The 20,023-nt window shown below is 43.4% G+C and overlaps 1 protein-coding gene across 2 annotated transcripts in view; it reads right to left on the bottom strand.

Annotated features, from left to right (window-relative positions):
* The window catches only part of tbc1d22a (TBC1 domain family, member 22a), a 111,458-nt gene that overhangs the window by 52,366 nt on the left and 39,069 nt on the right, over positions 1 to 20,023 (bottom strand). The window contains exons 8-9 of one of the 2 annotated variants that reach the window (XM_080491656.1): positions 19,624 to 19,686; positions 13,923 to 14,037 (exon numbers count right to left, since the gene is read on the bottom strand). In XM_080491656.1, the coding sequence (XP_080347782.1) occupies positions 13,923 to 14,037; positions 19,624 to 19,686 (178 nt within the window). Of the gene's footprint in view, positions 1 to 13,922; positions 14,038 to 19,081; positions 19,148 to 19,623; positions 19,687 to 20,023 lie in introns of both variants that reach the window. The other variant, XM_080491655.1, reaches the window with a different exon arrangement.

The raw sequence follows: 20,023 nt of genomic DNA, 5'->3' as shown, positions 1-20,023 counted from the left end.
TACAAGGGGAGAAGAGAAAAAAAAAAAAAGAAGCGACATTTATATAGTAGGTAGACATTATGAATGAGAGCAGACATTTAAAGTTACAGGCAGCGGATGTAAAGAGATGCACTGATGCCGACAGTTTTCACAACTGTTTGTGCGAATGTCCAGATCCTTTGTGCGAGCGCGTCTCTGTGAGCGCCTACACATCTGCGGCTGCGCGCGTCAAAATAGTCCCGCTTTGTTTTACCGTGAGACTCCTCGGCCCGAATAGCACGCGGGTGTTGGTGCACGTGTTAATGATGCAACCAAAAACGGCACACACCGCCAGAGCGGCGGCGGCGGCGGCAACACGGTGAGATGACTGTTTCAATTGCCTCCAATTGCATCAGGTCAAGCGGAACGCATCTCGCTGGTGACAGAATGATAAAACAGATTTTTTTCTTCTTCTTCTTCTTCTCCCAATCACACCGCTGACATGCAGAAATAGAGACTTGGGAAGAGATCTGAAGCCGTCTGCGAAGTCGGGCTTCAATTTATGGCTTTTTATAGTCAGGTAATTAAGTTAATCTAAAAATATTCAATAACCCTTGCAATTATTCACAGAAGATAAATCACTTTTTTTTTTTGTGACAGAACTATTCCTCTGGATCATTTAGGAGCTCTGTTGCTTTTTATCTGGAGCGACGGCGAGAGAATCTCTGGGAATGCGGGGCCGGATGCAGACGAAGGCACGGCTATTGATTTCAAGTTTTATGCGTCACGTTGGCGAGCCGCCGGCGGCCGTCTGAGTGACGGCGCTGGTCGTTTCCACGCCCCTCCGGCTGAAACGTGTCATTTTCCCAACGTGCAATTAAAACAACAAACAACAAATGTGTTTGCAACTAGTTATCACAAAGCTTAATGAGCAATTCCGGCACATTATGTATTTAACACCCTGGTACAATATGTAATTATATTTCCTGCCTCACCTGCTAAACATTTCCTGTGCGATAGAGAACAATTACTGTGTTTTTTCCTCTTGTTTTCGGTCTTGTTTACCGGGGCTTGCCAAATGTAATAGCACGCATCTGTGGCTGTGTGATATGGATATTACTCCACCGTAAATAGATATGTGTAAAAATAAAAATGTTGGCTTTTCTTCATATATGACCAATTCAAACATCTGATTCTCCTGAAAGTGCTCCCCCTGGATAGAGAAAACATTAAGAACCAAATAAAATGGACCTTTTTAGTTTTAATTTCAAAGTTTAGATGAGTTTATCTATTTAATTAGGACTAAGGTGTGCGTTTATGTCGCAACTAGATCATTTAGAGCAGTCTAAGGCCTCAGTAGAAAGTTTGCAGAGTTGTGGCAAATGCACATTTGACTTGTATTTACAGGTGATTTACAGGCCATTCGAGACACGTCTCAGGAGTGTTCGGCACTCTGTGAACAAAACACAGCGAGTCTATTTTAAAAGGAATGCACTTCAAGCGGCACAGATGACATCAAGCCAGGCGGTCAGTATCTCCGTCCAGCGATTATTGGTGATCACACAGGCTGACGATAGGATCGACTGATTAAAAGCAAGATCGCTAACCTCAATAAGTGATTAAAACTATGCACAGCCAAGGTCGATTTCAAATATTCTCACTGTTACTACTTCTGGATTTACGCATTGGATTTGATCCCAGTCGTTAAATGTCTTTTGGTGTGACAGTGTTGTGATGAAATATTAATACTTCGCTGATTTGTTTCGTATGCCTTGTTTACACAACAACCTTTCAAGTAAAAAATGCATAGTTTTTGTGCTTTTATTTTCGAAAAGTTCCGCGTTTAGATGGTGACATTTTGAAACCGCTGTCCGTACACCGAAACAGCAAAAACACATACGTTTTTATTTTCAGCGGCTTTGAGTCCGTGTAAACGGACCCCAAAACGCATCGAAAGTTTTCCGTTTTCAGTTTAATGTTGTATAACAGAGGCCTTCATTTGTCATGAAAAGAAAAAACCCCACACATGAAAAGAGTGAAACTTTTCTTGCCTCTGCTCAGAGATGTGTGCAGTCTGACTGGAGATCCACGCGTTTATGAACAGCAACTGTCTCAGAGCAGATCAAAAGACAACTTGTCTATATAAGTCAAGATGTTCATTGCTTGTACTTACTTTTATATGAGAATATATTAAAAGTCTAGGCATACTCACCCGTCAAGCCTTTTCCTGTCATTCATAAATGATAATGCAGTAGTTTCAATAATGGACAAGAGAAGCGCATGCACGCGCTCCACAGGTACAGCCTCACCTCAAATTGTACAATAAATTGGATAGATAAAAATACTATATGGAACCTCTTGAAAGCAATACAAGTGGAGAATGAATGTAAAGTGGCAACTATCAAAGGTGTGAATAAATAGAACATATTTCAGGGGAATGAAACAGAGACATTTATAAAGAGAAAGTTGGAGACAGACAGAGGCGGACGGTCAAAACCACACAGCCGATTCAATTTCTGCCAGACCAAATGCTATTACTTAACCCCTGAAACATGGTGATTGCCTTCTACACCAAATAGAGGAGTGGATACTGAGGCAGTGCGCACGCCCGCAGAGAGACAAAGAGTGCTCGGCATCAACGAAAATTGAAGAACAAATCTCCAACTGTCTGGGGGAAAATAATGCGGCGGGCCGAGTCAATACGGAGCCACGGCGAATGATTAAAGCAGGAGAAATTAGAGAAAGCAAAAGTAGATAAGGAGCAAACTAGAAAAGACAGCGTTCCTGCTGGATGTCAGCAGCTGTGCTCAGGCAATCACTAAGCAGCTCATTAGAGCTAATAACAGACGTTAATCAGAGGCAGACTTAGAATAGAAGACTCGACCAACAGTGGCCAGACCACGGGGAGAAAGGAGCCAATATTACTTAACCGCCTACTGGCCGAGATCCACTCCACAGATTGCTCAATCTATAGACAGACAAACAGGCAGATGGATGGATACAAAGAGAGAGGAGGAGAAGAGGAAATGGGAATTGGACAGAAAGGCAGAAATGAGAAGAGAAAGCTGAGAAAAGGGAAGAAGGATCGACTAAAGGCAACATGTGTACAATATGGTCTTGTGATGGTTTACAGTTTGAAAATCTAGAAATGTTAAGGAGGCGCCGAGTTGGGGAATCAAATTGGCACCAGTTAAAATTCCAGAGGGTCTACAAAACCCCCACAGCCAAAGCGATGCAAAGCGTGGAAGAGCTGGCGTGCTATTGGGACAATATGGCCTATATTTTCAGTGTTTGGGATTTGCTGGACAAAGTGGGTTGCTTCTCTGCCGGCGCTGCAGCCAATTAACTCCCCCGGGCTCCAATTGGCGAGTCAGTCCATTGGCCAGATTAACGTGAACCGGGCGAGTCCATTCAAAGCAACACTCATTATCAGATGAAACAACTCACTCCTCGGTGGTTAATTTTACAAAGTTGTAAGACGGACTGTCAGCCGGGGGTAGATCTCACGCAGACTCCATGAATTCAACCTTTTTTCTCTCCTCCAGGTGAGAAGCAATCAACACTTTGCAATATTGTGTACCTGCTTATTACCTTACATTTCATCAGATTGTGGCTTAACAGTGATACGATCACAAAAGAATGACAGTAAGATGGATGATACAGCAGAACGTCCTCCCGTATTATCAAAAAGGCCGTCCAAACTTTCAAGAAGCCAGAGCAGTATTGACTGGCAGCAGGGCATCGATACCGCATCTCCGCAGGCAAATTACATCATCAGTGTCCATTTTTGAGGTACTTAGGTTATACTATGTGGGAGCTGTCAAGTGAGGACTGCTTAGAAATGCAACACGAGAGGCTATTTGCTGTGTGACAGTGAGAATTTGGCAAAACATGGTACAGAAAATTGTTAAATTAAATTAAAAGAAATTAAAATCCATTAGGATGCAGTGTTGCAATTTATCTTCAGCCATTTCTTTTAGAAAAAAAAAGGATAAATACCATCAAATCCATTCTGTTTACTCAATAAATAATACATCATTATACTTAATTTTCTAATACTTCAGTATGTTGATTTTTTTTTTACTGTATAAAAGGTGATTGTGTTTGACACACATTACAAAGTTTCTGATAGACAAATTGATAAACATCTGGAAAAAGTGAAAATTCACGACTGATTTATTACCTCATATTCAAAAAGGACACGATGATCACAATTGTGTCAATGATAAACTGAATTGAACTTGCGTTGTGTTTTTATTTTTTTAATCAAAAGTCTAATTGCCACAAGTCGAGATAACAATATATTAACCCAGGTTAAAACATTTTTTTTTAAAAAAGACTTACTTTTGATGCCTTTCTCTACTTTTGGAGATTTTTACACAGAATGACAAAATATCACACGTTCTCACACTATCTTCTCATGGATTTATAAATCACTGCTTCCTGTTTTTTATTCCTTTCACCACATCGACCTCACCTTTTGGAACTAGTGGAGGCACAGTAATGACAACAATTGAACGAATCCTCTTAAACAACACTTTTTTTTTTTCCATCAGCACATGTTGAGCCAGTCATTATAGAAACGCTGGGCTGCGCAGCATGACTGGGGACAGCATGCCTGCGCACAAACAACAGATCAGGGGAGAGATATGAAGGGGAAATGATGAGCAGAGAGGAGGAGGAGGAGGAGGAGGAGGAAGGGAAAAGAAAAGACACGCGCAGGTAAATCATCCTGCTGAAGGGGCCAAAAGTGACCGCCTTAAAGAAAGCAAATGAAAGGATACACCGCCAAGTATATAACCAGGCAACCCAAACATTCAAGCAGAACCCGGCGATGACATTTCAATGTCAGTTTCAGAGAGGAAGAAACTTCATTTGGAGACAAAGTTCCCGGTGTCATCTAGTGCATGTTTGTGTCTGTCCAATATTCAGCTACTGCGCCTTTCTCTTTAAATATAGGTTATGTGCTTGGGTTTGTGTTTCTGTGTGGGTTTTTGTGGCAGCTCACCTCACCAGTCTGTGCGTGTGCGTGTGCGTGTGCGTGTGCGTGTGTGTGTGTGTGTGTGTGTGTGTGTGTGTGTGTGTGTGTGTGTGTGTGTGACACCCCTGCAGGCTTTTCATCACAGCTGACTGACAGCTTGCGTCCATCTTGCCAGCTTTGTCCCTGGGTGATCCACTAGGCTGGTCTTTCTGCAGTGTTGTGTGCGCACACACACACACACAGCAGAGGCTGGATGTGTGTATATGCACAATTGCACAATTGGTTTGTATAACGACTTTCCAAAGAGATGTCCAGCAGAGTTTCCATTCTTTTTTCCGAGTATCTATGTACATCAAAGCAGTCGGTATATGATTGTATAGATTAGACATCAATCAGTCACAACGTTACCCTTTGTATGGACCTCACTATAATCTCTCTTCATAATAACCCTTCATCAGATGCAATTAACAGACTTGTGCCATCAAGCCCGATTGACCAAGGCACAAAGAAAAGTTCATAAAAAGGCACAGAAGAAAAAGGGAATGTGTGATGTAAAGCTCTTACTCCCCTAAAAGCCGACTAAAACTGATGTGCATAATTCAACCATGCACCCGCGGTAGACACCATAAGGGGAGCATATTGTGGAGGGAAGTACACATTTGTACGCATTTGTGAAAGCTTTAAAAGAAGCTTCCTGAGAAAAAGCATGTGTCGAGGGATCAGAAAAGCCTTTATGTGTTCTAAAAAAAAAAAAAAAAAAAAGGTTGAAGCATCTTTCACAGCCATATCAGGACCTTCAGGATCCCCTCCATCCAACTACATGCCAGAAGGACTCCTCTTTGAATCCCTCTGACTTTTGTGGATGGCCCTGGTTGGTGAGGCGCCTTATTTGTCCCTTTACCTTCGCTTGGCTCTCTCTAAGTGACGCCGACTGAGTTGCTTAAGCGTCGAAGGCCCTTTTTCCTCTCACTCACACGTTCTTCAGTAATTCACATTCCATTTGGAGATGAGCTTCTCCTTCTGTTGCAATAAAAATAGATTCAAATTTTAAAATACGCCTAGCGTAGTGCCTTTTGCATCTGTCTTTATGCATCCTCCTTCGAGAGCCCCCCCCCCCCCCCCCGCTCACTGGGAACATTATTCGGTTTCTACAAGGACAACAACTCATGTCTACAAAATAGTGAAAAGCACCTGCTGATTTTTTTTAGCAAACACTGTACCTTCTAAAGAAATAACAGTGTTTGGTTTTTTTTAAGGCCAAGTTCTGGTTCTTTTTCAAAACCGCTCCTGAATGTGTACACAATGGCTTGAGAAGCAAACATTGATTTAGCTTTTGTTTCCCGCGTCTACAAGGTCAGCAGGTAAAACCGGCATTCGTAATGCTAAGAATCTTTCCAGCGATTCGCTGAATCAAAAAAGCGAACTGCACTATTTCTGTTAAAAGAAGTGCCGCTCTTGAAATTGAAGTGGGTGACTGGCTCGTTGCGACACAAACTACCCTCCCAAAAAATGTCCCTTTCATGGTATTCGGACCATCAAATTGTAAACTTAAGTGATGAAGTGACTCAAGTTGTTAAAGCAGCAACTGCTTTCTGATCACATATAAAGTTAAACCCATTGTTAAGAATACTTACTTTAACTAAGTGAGATTGAATATGACCCGATGGATAAAAAGGCAAAATACCATTTATATGTCGAACACACGTATCCTTGTTTGATGAATGGGCCGAACCAAGACTCGGTTAACTTGCTCTCTGAACAAAGGCAATATATGTTTGTTTGGTAGTTTTTTTCCCCCCTACATGCTGTTATCAGAACATGCATCCATTTCTCAGCACGCCCTCTGCTTCTGGCGAGGCAGTGAGCACTGAAGACAGAAACATTACACGGTCATGAATCATTGGAAACTGTAAAATATTGATTATAGCAGCTTTGTAGTTCTGTTTGGCTGTTAGTTCAAAGGATTTTTCTGATAGGTGGTTTTCATGTTCCGAAAAAAAAAAAAAGAAAAGAAGAAAAAAAAAACTATAAAAGGAAAACATGCTTTACTGTCAGATGAACTATAGCTGACAGCATGAAATTTAGACAAAGCGTTCCTCTTTGAACCATAGTGTCGATGTTAAGCTGTTGGTTTGGTGTTAGATCAGACTCATAAATTCTACACGATAGAAGTGTTGCCTTGACTTATTCTCCCATTTAATACCGCAGTGGGTGACACTCTCGGTGCAAGCTAAATGCTGAATTCTTCACAAAATCCCGGCAACACTGAACCCAGTCACTTTCTTGCTCTGGCGAGTGCAGCTTCAAAGCGGTGGATAGTGACAGGGTACACAGGCCACTCATCTCTCGGTTGATAGGAGGAAGGACAGTCTGCTTCCTGACAGCATGGGGGCACTTTCGAAGTTGGTCATTTTTCCTTTTTTTTTTTTTGAAAATCTTGTTTTCCTGCTGTTTGTTCCTCTCTGTCGTTCTCCGCGGCCTTGGTCTTTCTTGCTCTTAAGCCTGCCAAGAGACACTCCGGCTGCTGTTATTTTTCATCTACTCTGTCTCCATTGTGGCTCTTGCGTCCCTCTCACTCACGGATGTCACCATCATCTGCTCTCCCGATTTTGAATTATTCTGCCCTCATCTCTTTCTTTGTCTCGTTGGGTTGCCTCGTTGCTCCCATCTTTCTTGCGAGGCGATCCATACGTAGATGCCAGCATGCAGATTGCATTATGGATCCGCTGGTCAATCAATAGCCTCCCTACATTAAAAGAAGACTGGGCCAGCTTTGTGCCCTGCCATGGCCCGTCTTGGCCTTAATTAGATTACTTTTATTGTTGGCTAATCGGAGAGGCGCTACAGTGTGGAAGAAGGGGAGGAAAAGAAAAGTGATGCTTCAGAGCTGGAGAAGAAGAAAAAGGTAGCCTCTTCGGATCAATTCTTTCCTTTGACGGAAAGAGCGGGCCTTGTTTAACAGTCCGAGTGGATACACAACAACTTTAGAGTTAGTTTTTTTTTTTTTTTTTTTTCACCCCCAACACCCGCAGCATCAGAAGAGTTCATCAATAACCTGCCAATTGGAACTTTTCAATTTGGATTAACGGCCAGGTGTTAATGAAAGCCGGTGACGGGGAGGAGAGGGGCGAGCGCGGCGAAGACCGAGCACTGAAGAAGTCGAGCCATCACTCCGCATTGCATCATCAAAAGGGAAATGGAGTGTATGGCAGCTGAACAAGCAACCGCAGTGCCAGACCAAGGCAGCTATGCGACTGTGGGGAAGCTGGAGGAACAAAGCGAACAGACACGGGCAAAGTGGCAGATAAGAGGAATAGTAGAACAAAACGCAGACAAGTAAACTAACACAGCCCGACAAACGTTGTGTGGGCAGCAAAGTATAGCTGTGATTTCATATCTTCTTTTTTTTTGGGGGGTGGGGGGGGGGGGGGCGAGATTACTAAAGGTGGCAGCAAATAGACCTCTGGAGTTATTCAAAGAAAAATCTCGAAAAAACACAATGTAGCCACAGGGAACCGGGAAAGGAATCATTTGTGAGGCACCTCAAAACTTTCACCAGAGAATACACACCGCAACAAGACAGATTAGGCAGGTGCGAACAGGTCCACGTCTTAATCATGATCCCATCGCTGCATCGGCTCACACCGACAGATACCGACTGCCACTCTTACCGGTACGGAGGCTTTAGAACGCTCAGGAACAACAAAAACCTTCTGAGTAAGGATTACAAAATGAAATCTGATGAGCGTTTGGACATTTTGAGAGAGCAGAAAAGGGAAAAGAAAGAAAGAAAGAAAGAAAAGGGGGGGGGTGGGGGCGCTTTGACTCTGATTTTAGCCGTTTGAAGCTCAATTTAGCTCTGTGGGATGCAGTACGATACTGACCTTGTGCTGCTCAATTTTCTTTAACAATTTGTCATGTTGCTCATTAGAACATTATTCTACCCCAATCAGAACTGCTGAACACTGGCTTCATAATATCTTTGAATAAGTGTTGCAGTTCCCAAGGCAGAAAACGATCATTAATACAGTTGACTCATTGGGAAGAAAGCATCTCAAAATCATTAAGTAACTACTTTTGGAAACGGCCTTCATCAGTGCCTGTACTCGGCCACGAATTAACGCCCGCCTGCAAAGTTTTCCACAGCAACGCTCAGGTCATCCTCTCGGCTTTATGACCCGCGGTTTTATGGCTTTGGGATTACAATCCCCCGCTCTTGAAATCATTCCGCGTGCGGCGTGCTGTTGTTTCAGTCAAAGTGAGCAATGGTTCGTTCTCGCCTGCACACGCCAACGTAAAAGCCATTACTTCAGTGGCGTGTTCAGATGTAATATTTACGGCCGGTTTTGTGAGGCTCAAACCCACACCTCAAGTAATGTGATTAAAACCAAGAGAACGTTGTGATGTTAGCCTTTAGCATTTGTTCCCTACAAATCCATCAATGCTACTTGCATCGCCATTTTATTTAAGTTAGAAGCAGTTTACATGATGACGGTTCAAGTGAGAATGCAGTCTTTGCGTTTCGGGACAAATAGGCTGGGCCTGTCTATTTTGAAACCGCCGACATCGAGGCTCTGTTGTTCTCTTTAGTGTTGAAAGGTGCAGCAGCAGCATCATCATCATGCAAAGATCTAACCAGTCCTCTGAGGTGTTCAGTGGAAAGGTTGTGGGTCCCTTTAAACCTGGCTAGGAAATCAAAAACAATCTGCAAAGTAAATCACCCCCAGAGTATAAAAAAAAAAAAATGAACTAACTCGTGCTACTGGCGAGTCAAAGTGCAGGCATCTACAATCAAAACCAAAATCCAAAAAGTTGAACTGCATGGAAGGCATCCCAGGAAACATCGGAGCCAAACAACAAACTGCCAAAAAAAAACCCATACAGAACAAACAAATCAAAGCTGAGGAGTTGACGCATCACATTAAAGGGATATAATTCTTCCTGCGTGGCTGTCAAAGCTTAACCAGAAGAAAAAAGTGACAGAAAAGACCAAGGAATGGTCACAGTGCTGATTTCTGCTCCTCTCTGAGAAAATTCACCTTGTGGGAAAGCCAAAGAGCTTATTCAGACTTTGGCTCTTGCTCGGTGGATTGGATGGTTTGAAGTCTGGAGAGACAAGACATGGTTGCAATTGGATAATTTGTTCATTTTACAAACACAACCCCCAGAAGTGTGCAGAAAAAAAACAAAAACAGCCTGGACTCTCGTCATGCTGGTCACTGCTCAGACTGCTCAGACGCTGCTGCAATGGCGTCTCATTTTTCAAGTTGGCCCAATGTGGTTGTGTTGGTCACCCTAAGACCATGAGCAGCTCCAAACTGATCCCACAAGTGTGAAATGGGGTTAAGCTCTGGACTGCCGACAAGCTATTCCTGCCTCTCCAATCCACACTTCTGTGCGTATTTCTCTGTCTTCATCAAGAATAGAAGCTCCGTCCCAGACTTGAGAGATATGTGATTGCTACTGTCCTTCAATATCTTCTCTTCCTGATAAAAATAGCCTCCAATGATAAAAAGGGTTTGTTTTACTGGTGAGGGAAAAAGCAGAGAGGTGTGTGTGTGGGGGGGGGGGGGGGGGGTCTGTTTACATGACAATGGTAACTTTTCGAAAACGGTTGTGTAAACGGGTCCTCAGTAACGCCACAACAAACAAATAATCTAACAAACCCATATTTCCTTATTAATTGTGTTAGATTCATTAAAATCTTCCTTTATGCACATTTTGAAAGGTTCGATTACTCAGATACGTTACAATGCAACATCATTTCTTTCTTCTTTTTTTTTTTAATACTGCACAAAGTTCATAGTGTGTGTGGAGCTTTATTTATTTGTAAAAAACATTTATAAAAAAAATGAATGAATGAAGGGAAGTACAGCTTCAGAGAAACCCTTCCCACTTCCACCATATGTGCATGAGCGCAATTACAAAGACAGCAAGGAAGACGGGAGGACGGAAGGAAGGATGCCATGTGCAGGGGGAAAAGAAAATAAAGACTGAGAGAGAGAGAGAGAGAGAGAGAGAGAGAGAGAGAGAGAGAGAGAGAGTGCACGAGAGTGCACGCGAGTGCACGCGAGCACGGCAGCACAAGAGAGAGTATACCTCACACTTTCTACCTTTCCGCAAAGAAGCAAAATTAGGCCGTTCGCATGAAAGAACCAAACCTTTCTGTGTCTTGGCTCCCTCTCTCTGCATCAGAAAACAAGGGCGCCGAACAACAACGACGCGGCGCATCAACCCATCGTGTAAGATGCCAGCCCGGCACGTTTGAAGGTTTGCTGGCTGCGTGTGTTATTCAAGGCTCATCAGCGCATGGTGATACAGAGGAACAAAGCGTGGGGTGATGCTTTGAAGATCTGACAGGAGAGTCTGACTCGCCCACAGAGGAAGGGGTAGAGAGAGAGAGAGAGAGAGAGAGAGAGAGAGAGAGAGAGAGAGAGAAAGAGAGAGACACGAATGCGATGGGGAAAAAAGGTGTAGACCGAGAAATACCGGAGCAGGAAATGACAGTGAGCGAAAAGCTGAACTACAAACTACAACTGCAAACATGCAAACACTTACTTCACAACTACTTGTGAATGTGAACGCTTCATATTCGCGCAAACACAATTAATAACCCGTTTCCAAGTGAAACGCTCGAGATCGCACATTCATATTCTCCCATTGAAATTGGGGAATTCATACAGAATTCCGTTCCTTTTTGATCCTCGCAACAAACCGAAGCCACTGAAGGTTAAAGTGCCCTGCAGAAATGCTGATGTCAACCTCGAGTACATTTTGGAGGCCGTCCCGTTGTACAAACCCCCGGCTCTGTTGCAGTAAATTGTATTTAAACACCAACAACAAAGAAAAAAAGTTTGGAGTTGCTGGAGTTGCAATAAAAGCGGCAGAAATGTTGTAGAACAAACTCTCATTAGCGGGGAGAAAAACTGCTCAGCGTGCCAAAAGTGGTATGGAGAGTCCCAGGAGTTGCGGGAGTTTAACTTCTTGTGAGCTTGCCAGCAGTTAGACCGAGGATCCTAATTGTACGTCTGTGACCACACGAAGAGGTCCGAGGGGTTTGAGGGAGAGCATTGTGGTTTCCACTTAGTTGCTCTTCAAAGAGAAATCGAACCATGCGTATACAACAGCTCCAAATTCTCTTACCTCCCCAAAGAGATGTACTGAAACCCGCACCTCAAAATCACAGTGGAAATCTCTTGGTCTGGGATTTTCTTAAGTGTGGCTGGATCATGGGAGGTCTTTGTAAATATGCTGCAACTGTCGCAACCGTTTCAGAGAAGATAAAGCTGATTTTATCATTTTAGTTTGTCCAAAATATGAATGAAACGCTTTTGTGCTGGTTATTAATCTTACTTCTTCTATTTTTGAAGTGAAAATCTTAAAAAAAAGGAGACAAATTGTCTTCTGAGCCTGAAAGTACATCAAAAAACACTAGAGTAATGCATAGGAACTGATGCTACCAATTAAAAAAACTGGTTTCATTTAGTGATGTTATATTTTACAGATTGAAGTTGATGTTGGGTTAAGGTGCATTATATTGAAGCGGCAGGTAATATTTCAGTCACTCCGTTAAGATGCACGAGAGGAATAAAAGATTACAACATCTTCATATAATCCAGTCCAGCAATGTACAAACTCAAAACTGAGCGACTTTGAGAATCCCAAGCAAAACCGATTAATAACAACTTTGAAAGGAAGAATTTACTGCGGCGTTGCTGTACTGTATCACATGAGATTGTAGAATTGTGTTTAATGAAGTGGCCGGTGAGTACATTTTTCAACTACAGTAACATTTCTCCGTTTAAGCGTTTGATTTATTGTCTCTGTCCTGTAATTAATCAACTATGGGGCTTAAGTGATTTGCACATTCTTGCATACGATTTTGTTTTACCCACCGCGCCAACTTTTATGGAACTCCCGACGCCAACTTTTTTTTTTCTGTAGATAACTATGCATTACTTTGCACAGTGTAATCACTTTGTGCCAAACTCAAAAGCTTGTGTCCTACATTACAATTGCCCATCAATGATTTTACTGTCAGCTTATCTGCTCAAGGTGAAATGCAAGGGGGTAACTTTTGTTTTGGTAAATTGAGGGAGGAAAAAAAAAAAAAAAAAAAACGCAGCCCAGTAATACTGGTTATATTTCATTTCAACTTCTCACAGTTGGTACTTTGGATCTGCAGGAGTGTGTTTATACTGTTGGGCGAATTAAGTGTGAGAGAAAAAAAATAAAACATTTAGCGGCAAAATGCGCCACAACATAAATGCATGCAGCAGGAGGGGAAAAAAAAAACACGCCTCCACATGTCACGCTCCCCTCACACACATACTGTACACACACGCACATACGGTCCTCATCGTAAGTGTTAACTCGGATCGCTTTGATAAATAGAACTTAAAAAAGAAATAATAAATTAAAAAAAAAACACCAACTGAGACTGAAGCGTATGGTCTAAATGAAAGCCGAGCAGATAGAGAGAAGAAAAGAGAAGAAAAGAGCGAGCGGAAGCGGCGGGGAGAAGCTCTCTGCCCACAGACTGGTAGAAAAGGAGCGACGGACTCGAGGATCCCGGGGTTCATTTCCTGTGACCTCCGGTGATGAACCGGCCCGTAAATCCTCAATCCTGCCGACAACGAAGGTTGGCACTCTGCTCTGTGGAGGGCAGCCGTTTCAGTGCAGCACGGAGACGCGAGTGATCCTCACTTCAAAAGCATATCGTACGAAACGGCGAGGGAGTTTTCAGGGGTGGGGAGTGAAAAGGAGAGAGAGAGAGAGAGATGAGAGAGAGAGAGAGAGAGAGATGAGAGAGAGAGAGAGAGAGAGAGAGAGAGAAGAGAGTGAGAGAGAGGAGAAGAGAGAGAGAGAGATGAGAGAGAGAGAGAGAGAGAGAGAGAGAGAGAGAGAGAGAGAGAGAGAGAGAGAGAGAGAGAGAGAGAGAGAGCGCGAGAGAGAGAGAGGCTCGCGGAGGCTCGCTACTCACCGATGTACTCAAAAACGTAGACGACGAAGAACGGGGTGACCAGGTCGTTGATGCCTTGCACGTAGCCGCTGGCAGGATGGCGAATGGCCCAGATGAAGAGGATCCGCTCAAAAATCTTTCGCATGCAAGCAGACACAGAGACCGGGGTCAAACAAGGAAGCCGACACATAACACGGCGATCACGTTAGATGGGCAACGGACATGGAATCAAACAAACGCCGAGGCGCTGAATTTGGGAGAAGTTTAAGAGGAAGTTAAAACACGCTAAAAATTGCATAAAGAAATATTCAGTCCATCAGAATGAAAGGTTTTGATCTTAAAAGCTTAAATGTGAGCGACGTGTAGAGGAAGCGGCAGCAGCAGGAATCAGGCATGTGAAGCTCGTAAAGAGCAAATCAGTGCAGCCGATTAGATGGAAATATTTCCGACACTGCAGGTGAGATTACCATAGCGTCAATATATTAAACTTGGTCAGTCCTGTGACGGGCGGGAGAAATTTTGCCTCGTCATCAAGAAAAGCTTGAGGAGGTTGATTTCAAGGATCTGTTTAGGACCGCCACAGTCTTCCATCCCAAACCATGCCTTTAGGAATGTTGCCCACTTGAGACACAGTGACGGTGGGAAAACGCAGCACTGACCAAAACGCCTTGGCAGTAAAACCTCCCTCCCAACCCCACGCCATCATTTCCCTTCTGTCAAACTTGCAGTTGCAATGTATTCACCAACCCGAATCACGCTACAAGACAGCTATGTGGCGAATTGCCATTTCATCATATAGAACCCCGAGGCCACACGCGTTACAGCGCTCTATTCGACACTTGGTAATCCGTTCACTAGTGTACGGTCTGCATGTTCCCCTCTGGCTATTGAAACCCATGCCATGAAGCTCTCAGTGCAGTGTGGCGCCGGACAGTAATCCAGGAGGCTGTAAACAGCACGAAGCAGCGTTAGGAAATATTGTAGTCAATAATGACTTCCTAGGGTGGATATATTTCATGATCATTTATGGTGATTTGGGTTTTCATACAGTGCTGATTAAAACCGTTATTTGGAGCAAAGCCCATTCAAATGCTTGGTGATCAGACCATACGCAATTCAATTAACGCCGATAACCACATTTAATCGGGGGCGCTACGCCTGAATGGAGGAGTGAAGTCATTGATCATCGCGATACAAACGACAAAGCAGCTCCATAGTAATCTGGCGCACCGTGGTGGAGTTGTTGGGATTCCTAAAATGCTTCCACTTTGCAATAATTTGCGAGCGTTTCAACTTGTGGCCACAAGCCCAAAGAAAAAAGAAAAAGTACGATTTTTTGCCCAACACCATTGTCCATAATCTATACTTTTAATAACATTAAAGCTTGAAATTGAGTTTCTTTCAATCAGGCGTCCAAATATGTAAAGAGACTGCTCGCAGAGCTGTATGAATTAAACACTCAAAGATTTTAATTATTTAAATGTGAATTACTTTATCACGTTTCCTCAGGGAGGAGGAAGGTTTGTTAATGCTCAAGAATGCAGAGAAAAAGGTTTTGACAGGAAAACCTGATGCAAAAATAACTTAAAAAGAACACCGTGAGATAATTCCAATGTGATTTTATTTTTTTTTTTCCCCCCATTAAATTCCAACGTTTTACTTGGAGCTCACGAGAATCCTTTTTTTTTTTTTATTGAGGTATTTTTAATAATCCCCTGAAAAGATCTGCCCTCAGTAATGTCATCCATCAAAATGATGGACAGACTTTCGATTATTTCTCAAAAAAAACATAAAAAAATCGGGAATATTAAAAATAAAATGAAAAATCTATTACTTTTATTGACCTCTGCTGATATTTACAGCCTGATTTTAACAAGGACGAAGTGCAACTGTTTTGTAAAGTAACTCGTTAAAATAATTCAGACGGCGCCTATTATTTTGTTTTGTGGTCAGGTGAGGACTGTTGTGTGGAATAAAAAAAAAAAAAAAAATACAAAAGGTCAACTCAGGATGTGTACAAAGAAATGTGGCCATTCAGGAAATGGATGATCCGAGTCGAAATCCGAGATAAATCACTTTCTTGGGCTCTTTGTTATCGCCGCGCGACACCGCACTCTTCAGTTCTCCTGTTGCGTTTTTTTCGTTCGTTTTTTTTGGGGGTAACAAAAACAGGCTCGCTTTGAATTTTGTTCTTGGCTGTGCTGCTGGTCCCCACCTTCCTTTCGCTCTTCTTCACTGAGTCAGTCTCCGCCGTCTCCTTTTCTCTCCCTACTTCTCAACACCTTTTTTTTTTTTTTTTTTTAGTTCTTTGGTGCGAGGCAAAGGCTTCCATCTTCGTTATGGGTGGCTGTTTAATGCTGTCAGCTGCGGTGAATTAGAAGAGTCTTGATGTTCAACTTGTTTTTCGGGCACGCAAATGGATTCCCCCCCCTCACCAAAATACACGAATGCACACTCTTCGCATCGCGGTGTACCACACCCATCAAGGCCTTTCATAATTTTTCAGAGATACGTCATGTTTCTGTCACTTTCTAAATAACCTCATATCTCATTGTTTTATGGGATTTAACATCGGCATTGTAATGACAGTTTTCTTTTTTTTAAAGGTGTGTGCACAAACCCTTGTTTTATTTAAAGTAATTCCATCAAGGTGTAGACTATAAGAATGTAAGACGCACGCCTCCCCCCCACCCCACCCTCGATTTCTCTTCCACTCGCCTACACCTGCACCCACCCCTCATCTTTCCTCATCAGTGCTGCATCCATCAAACAAGTAGAGGTGGTCGGGAGAGAAAGGGACTTTCTTTTCACGCCAGCAAGCATCTTCCACGTCCCCGTCCATGCACAGATGTACACCCACTTCTCTACGAGTCCTACATGATCATATTTGTCTGTAGAAACCCTTTTATTGGGCATTTCTTGAAACTTTGCATTTTGGATCCTTCAGAAAAATACAATAAATAAGGTATTTTATGCCAAATAACAAAGGCTCCAGTTATAAAAGGCCAAAATGAGGGTCGTCTCAATCTCATAAGATAAAAAACAAAGAAATAGTTGCAAAAAAATTGTGCCAAATGGGAAATCTATTGGTTAATGTCACATTAAAAAAAGATTGTGATTTCTAAATTAGCAAAAAAATAATAAATCATAGCCTAAAAACTTATTTGCCAGTTGGCACTCATTGCAGAGCTGTAATGTTTGAGACACCCTGGAGTGTAATGTTTTTGTTGTTGTGCAGCAGGCGAAGACATTTGCTGATAAATCCTTCATTTTGAGCCAGTAATCACAGTTTAGTGGCAAAAAAAGACAATGTTTGCCTCTCACGCCAGGATCCAGTAGGCATTAGGCATCTCCTCTGTATTGTTCTTCGAGACTAGGAAAAAAAATTAGAATTACTGCAATGGCCTCACTGTCTCCCTGAAATGGAACAAATTGTTGACTTCCTTCAGTTTTCTGGCTCTCTGGAGTCCCCAATGAGGACGAGACGGGAGATGTGGGTGGGTTTAGGTATAATGCTGAACGACTCAAATGAAGCAGAGGTGACTTGCGAGTGTAACAGGAAGAAAGTGGCGAGGCTCTGGAGGCTGTATATGAGGAACCGATACACGAGGAACACATTTGCTTTAATTTGGCAGTGCCTCATGGGGACAAGGGTTGGGTGAATGAGACACTAGAATGGGGGGGGGGGGTTAACAAAGGAAAAAGCAAATATTAGATCAAGGCGGACGGCCTGTGATCAAATCCAGTGTAGTGTAAAGTGCAAGTTGCAATGACTTTCCATGGTAGACATCAAGTGAAGTAGTATCCTCCTCCTCTCATCTCGTTTTCTTTCTTACACCTTGAGTGTTGCCTCAAGTTCCTACACAAGACCGGGGCAGCGGGAGGTGGCGCCGCCTCGGGGACTGTGTGTTCGAATCGAAACTGCCGGCCCATGTGCAGGAGTCCGAAGACCACTGGATGCACGCAAGCCTCCTCATTGTTCCTCTTTCTATGGGAGTGCAAAACGTATACATTGTGTGCATATGTGTGTGTGTCCGCACCTTAGCGCAGGTGTGCACTCGGAGCAGCCCAAAGCCCCGACTACCTCATTAGCCTCCACCTCATTATTCCTTTTTCTATCGCTGTTTTCAGTTCTGTGCTTCTCAGGCTAGTGCTTCTTAGTATGACAGCCCCTCCCAGAAGCACTGTAATAATAACATAAGCTTAACCCCATATAAATGAATAGAATCAGGTTAATTTCTGTGTTAAGCTGCGTTGGGATGCTGCACTGATAGTCCCTCAGTCCTGCTGAGCCGACTTCCTCCACATGTGCTCAGGTATTTTTACGAGAGCTGAACCATAGGCGACTACATTTAAACTTTGATTTATGGCAACACTGGAAGCTCCACTGGCTTAATAGTTGTAGATCCCACTAATGCGGGCCCTGCCGTATGCGCTTGCAATGCCCTCGACTCCTACCGATAATTTGTTTTATCACACACGACTCTTAAGAGTTGAAGACAATTGTCATATCACAGACACCGCTGCACCCGACTGTGATCACAGTGGTTTTGTTCAGTAACAAGGCAGAATGGAGAGAAGAGCTCCAAACATGCAAAGTGAAAGGTTGGGTGAATCCGATCGCACCATGCATAACTGTAGAAGTTAGTCAATTCCTTTGTGTGTGTGTGTGTGTGTGTGTGTGTGTGTGTGTGTGTGTGTGTGTGTGTGTGTGTGTGTGTGTGTGTGTGTGTGTGTGTGTGTGTGTGTGTGTGTGTGTGTGTGTGTGTGTGTGTGTGTGTGTGTGTGTGTGTGTGTGTGTGTGTGTGTGATGATGCGTGCGTGCGTGCGTGCGGATCCATGCCAGATCATGCAGTGCACTGGAGCGAGGGTTTTCCCCATAACAAACTCATAAGACTGTCTCAATCTGAAAAATATTGCTGTGATCCATTTCAATTCCGATCTTAATTATAGTCATCTTCATGACTGAAACGGTACATACTGTGAACAAACAATAACCCACGCTATCATCAGTGGCTATTCTTAAGCGACCGGTGAGGTTTTTTCAGGATCCGTTACTCATTTAGGCGCGTGTGGTTTATTTCTCGTGGTGTGAGCTCCACTGGCTAAAAAAGTAGAAGGGGAAAACCCTGCTGGGTGAGGAAGGTGTGTGTGTGTGTGTGCAGCTGGAGGGGTCTCACCTCTTGGACAGAAGCTTGTTGAAAGAGAGGAATAAGGGGATTAGTTCTCGGTATGTCAATGTGAATCTGCAGAGAGAAAGAGAGGGAGAGAAAAAAAAAAGACAAACACTGAAGCAACGGGGCAGGTTAGAATAGATCTCGCCGTCACGGATAGCGACGGGAACGGAGCGCAAGAGCAACAGTTAGTGGATTGGTGTCCTTGATTGAAGTCAGGATTGGGGGGAAGGGGGGATTTCGGTCGTCTGAAATGGAAAGCAGCCGTGGTCTTCAATGAAAAAGTGTGTATGAATATGAGTGTGTGTACGTTGGGTATGTGCGCTCATGTCAGACCACATTTACACCATTTCAGAGTGTTTACCCCCAGCGGATGAACAGTGCGGCAGGCGGACAGAATCGTCAGACAGGGAGCCAGACGGACGGATGCGGGGCAGCGGCTGGAGCCAAGCCAACTGAAACAGTCCGGACTGTTTGCGAGAGAGAGAGAGAGTGTGCGTGGCGTGTTGCCGACGGAGGGACAGTCCTGCCCGCTCTGCACGCCTTACCTCTGTCACCTTTGGCTGCAGCACCAAAGACTCAGGACTCATCCTGGGAATGTCTATATGGATCTGACAGCAACATGGGAGAGAAATGTGTTACGAGACACACACACACACACACACACACACACACACACACACACCTTCCAAAGTCTCTAAAACCATGCACTCGATACTGTGCATGTAATCTGCTTTTGATCAGCAGTGAGAGGTACATGAATGAAGAGGCTCATTAAATCTTCAAAGGCAGTCGTGTTCTTGTTTTGTTACTAATCATAGACGCTGTGGCCTATCTGTCGAAAACAGATGCCGTAAATAAAGCCCACCCGCCCTGCAAAAGTGCAGCATCATAACAAGTACATTTGTATTGAAATGGGACACGATCACCAAGATTTAGTGTGATCAA

Source organism: Lipophrys pholis (assembly GCF_963383615.2).
Source record: "Lipophrys pholis genome assembly, chromosome: 22".
Classification (NCBI taxonomy): domain Eukaryota; kingdom Metazoa; phylum Chordata; class Actinopteri; order Blenniiformes; family Blenniidae; genus Lipophrys; species Lipophrys pholis.
This window is presented reverse-complemented; position numbering and strand designations above follow the sequence as displayed.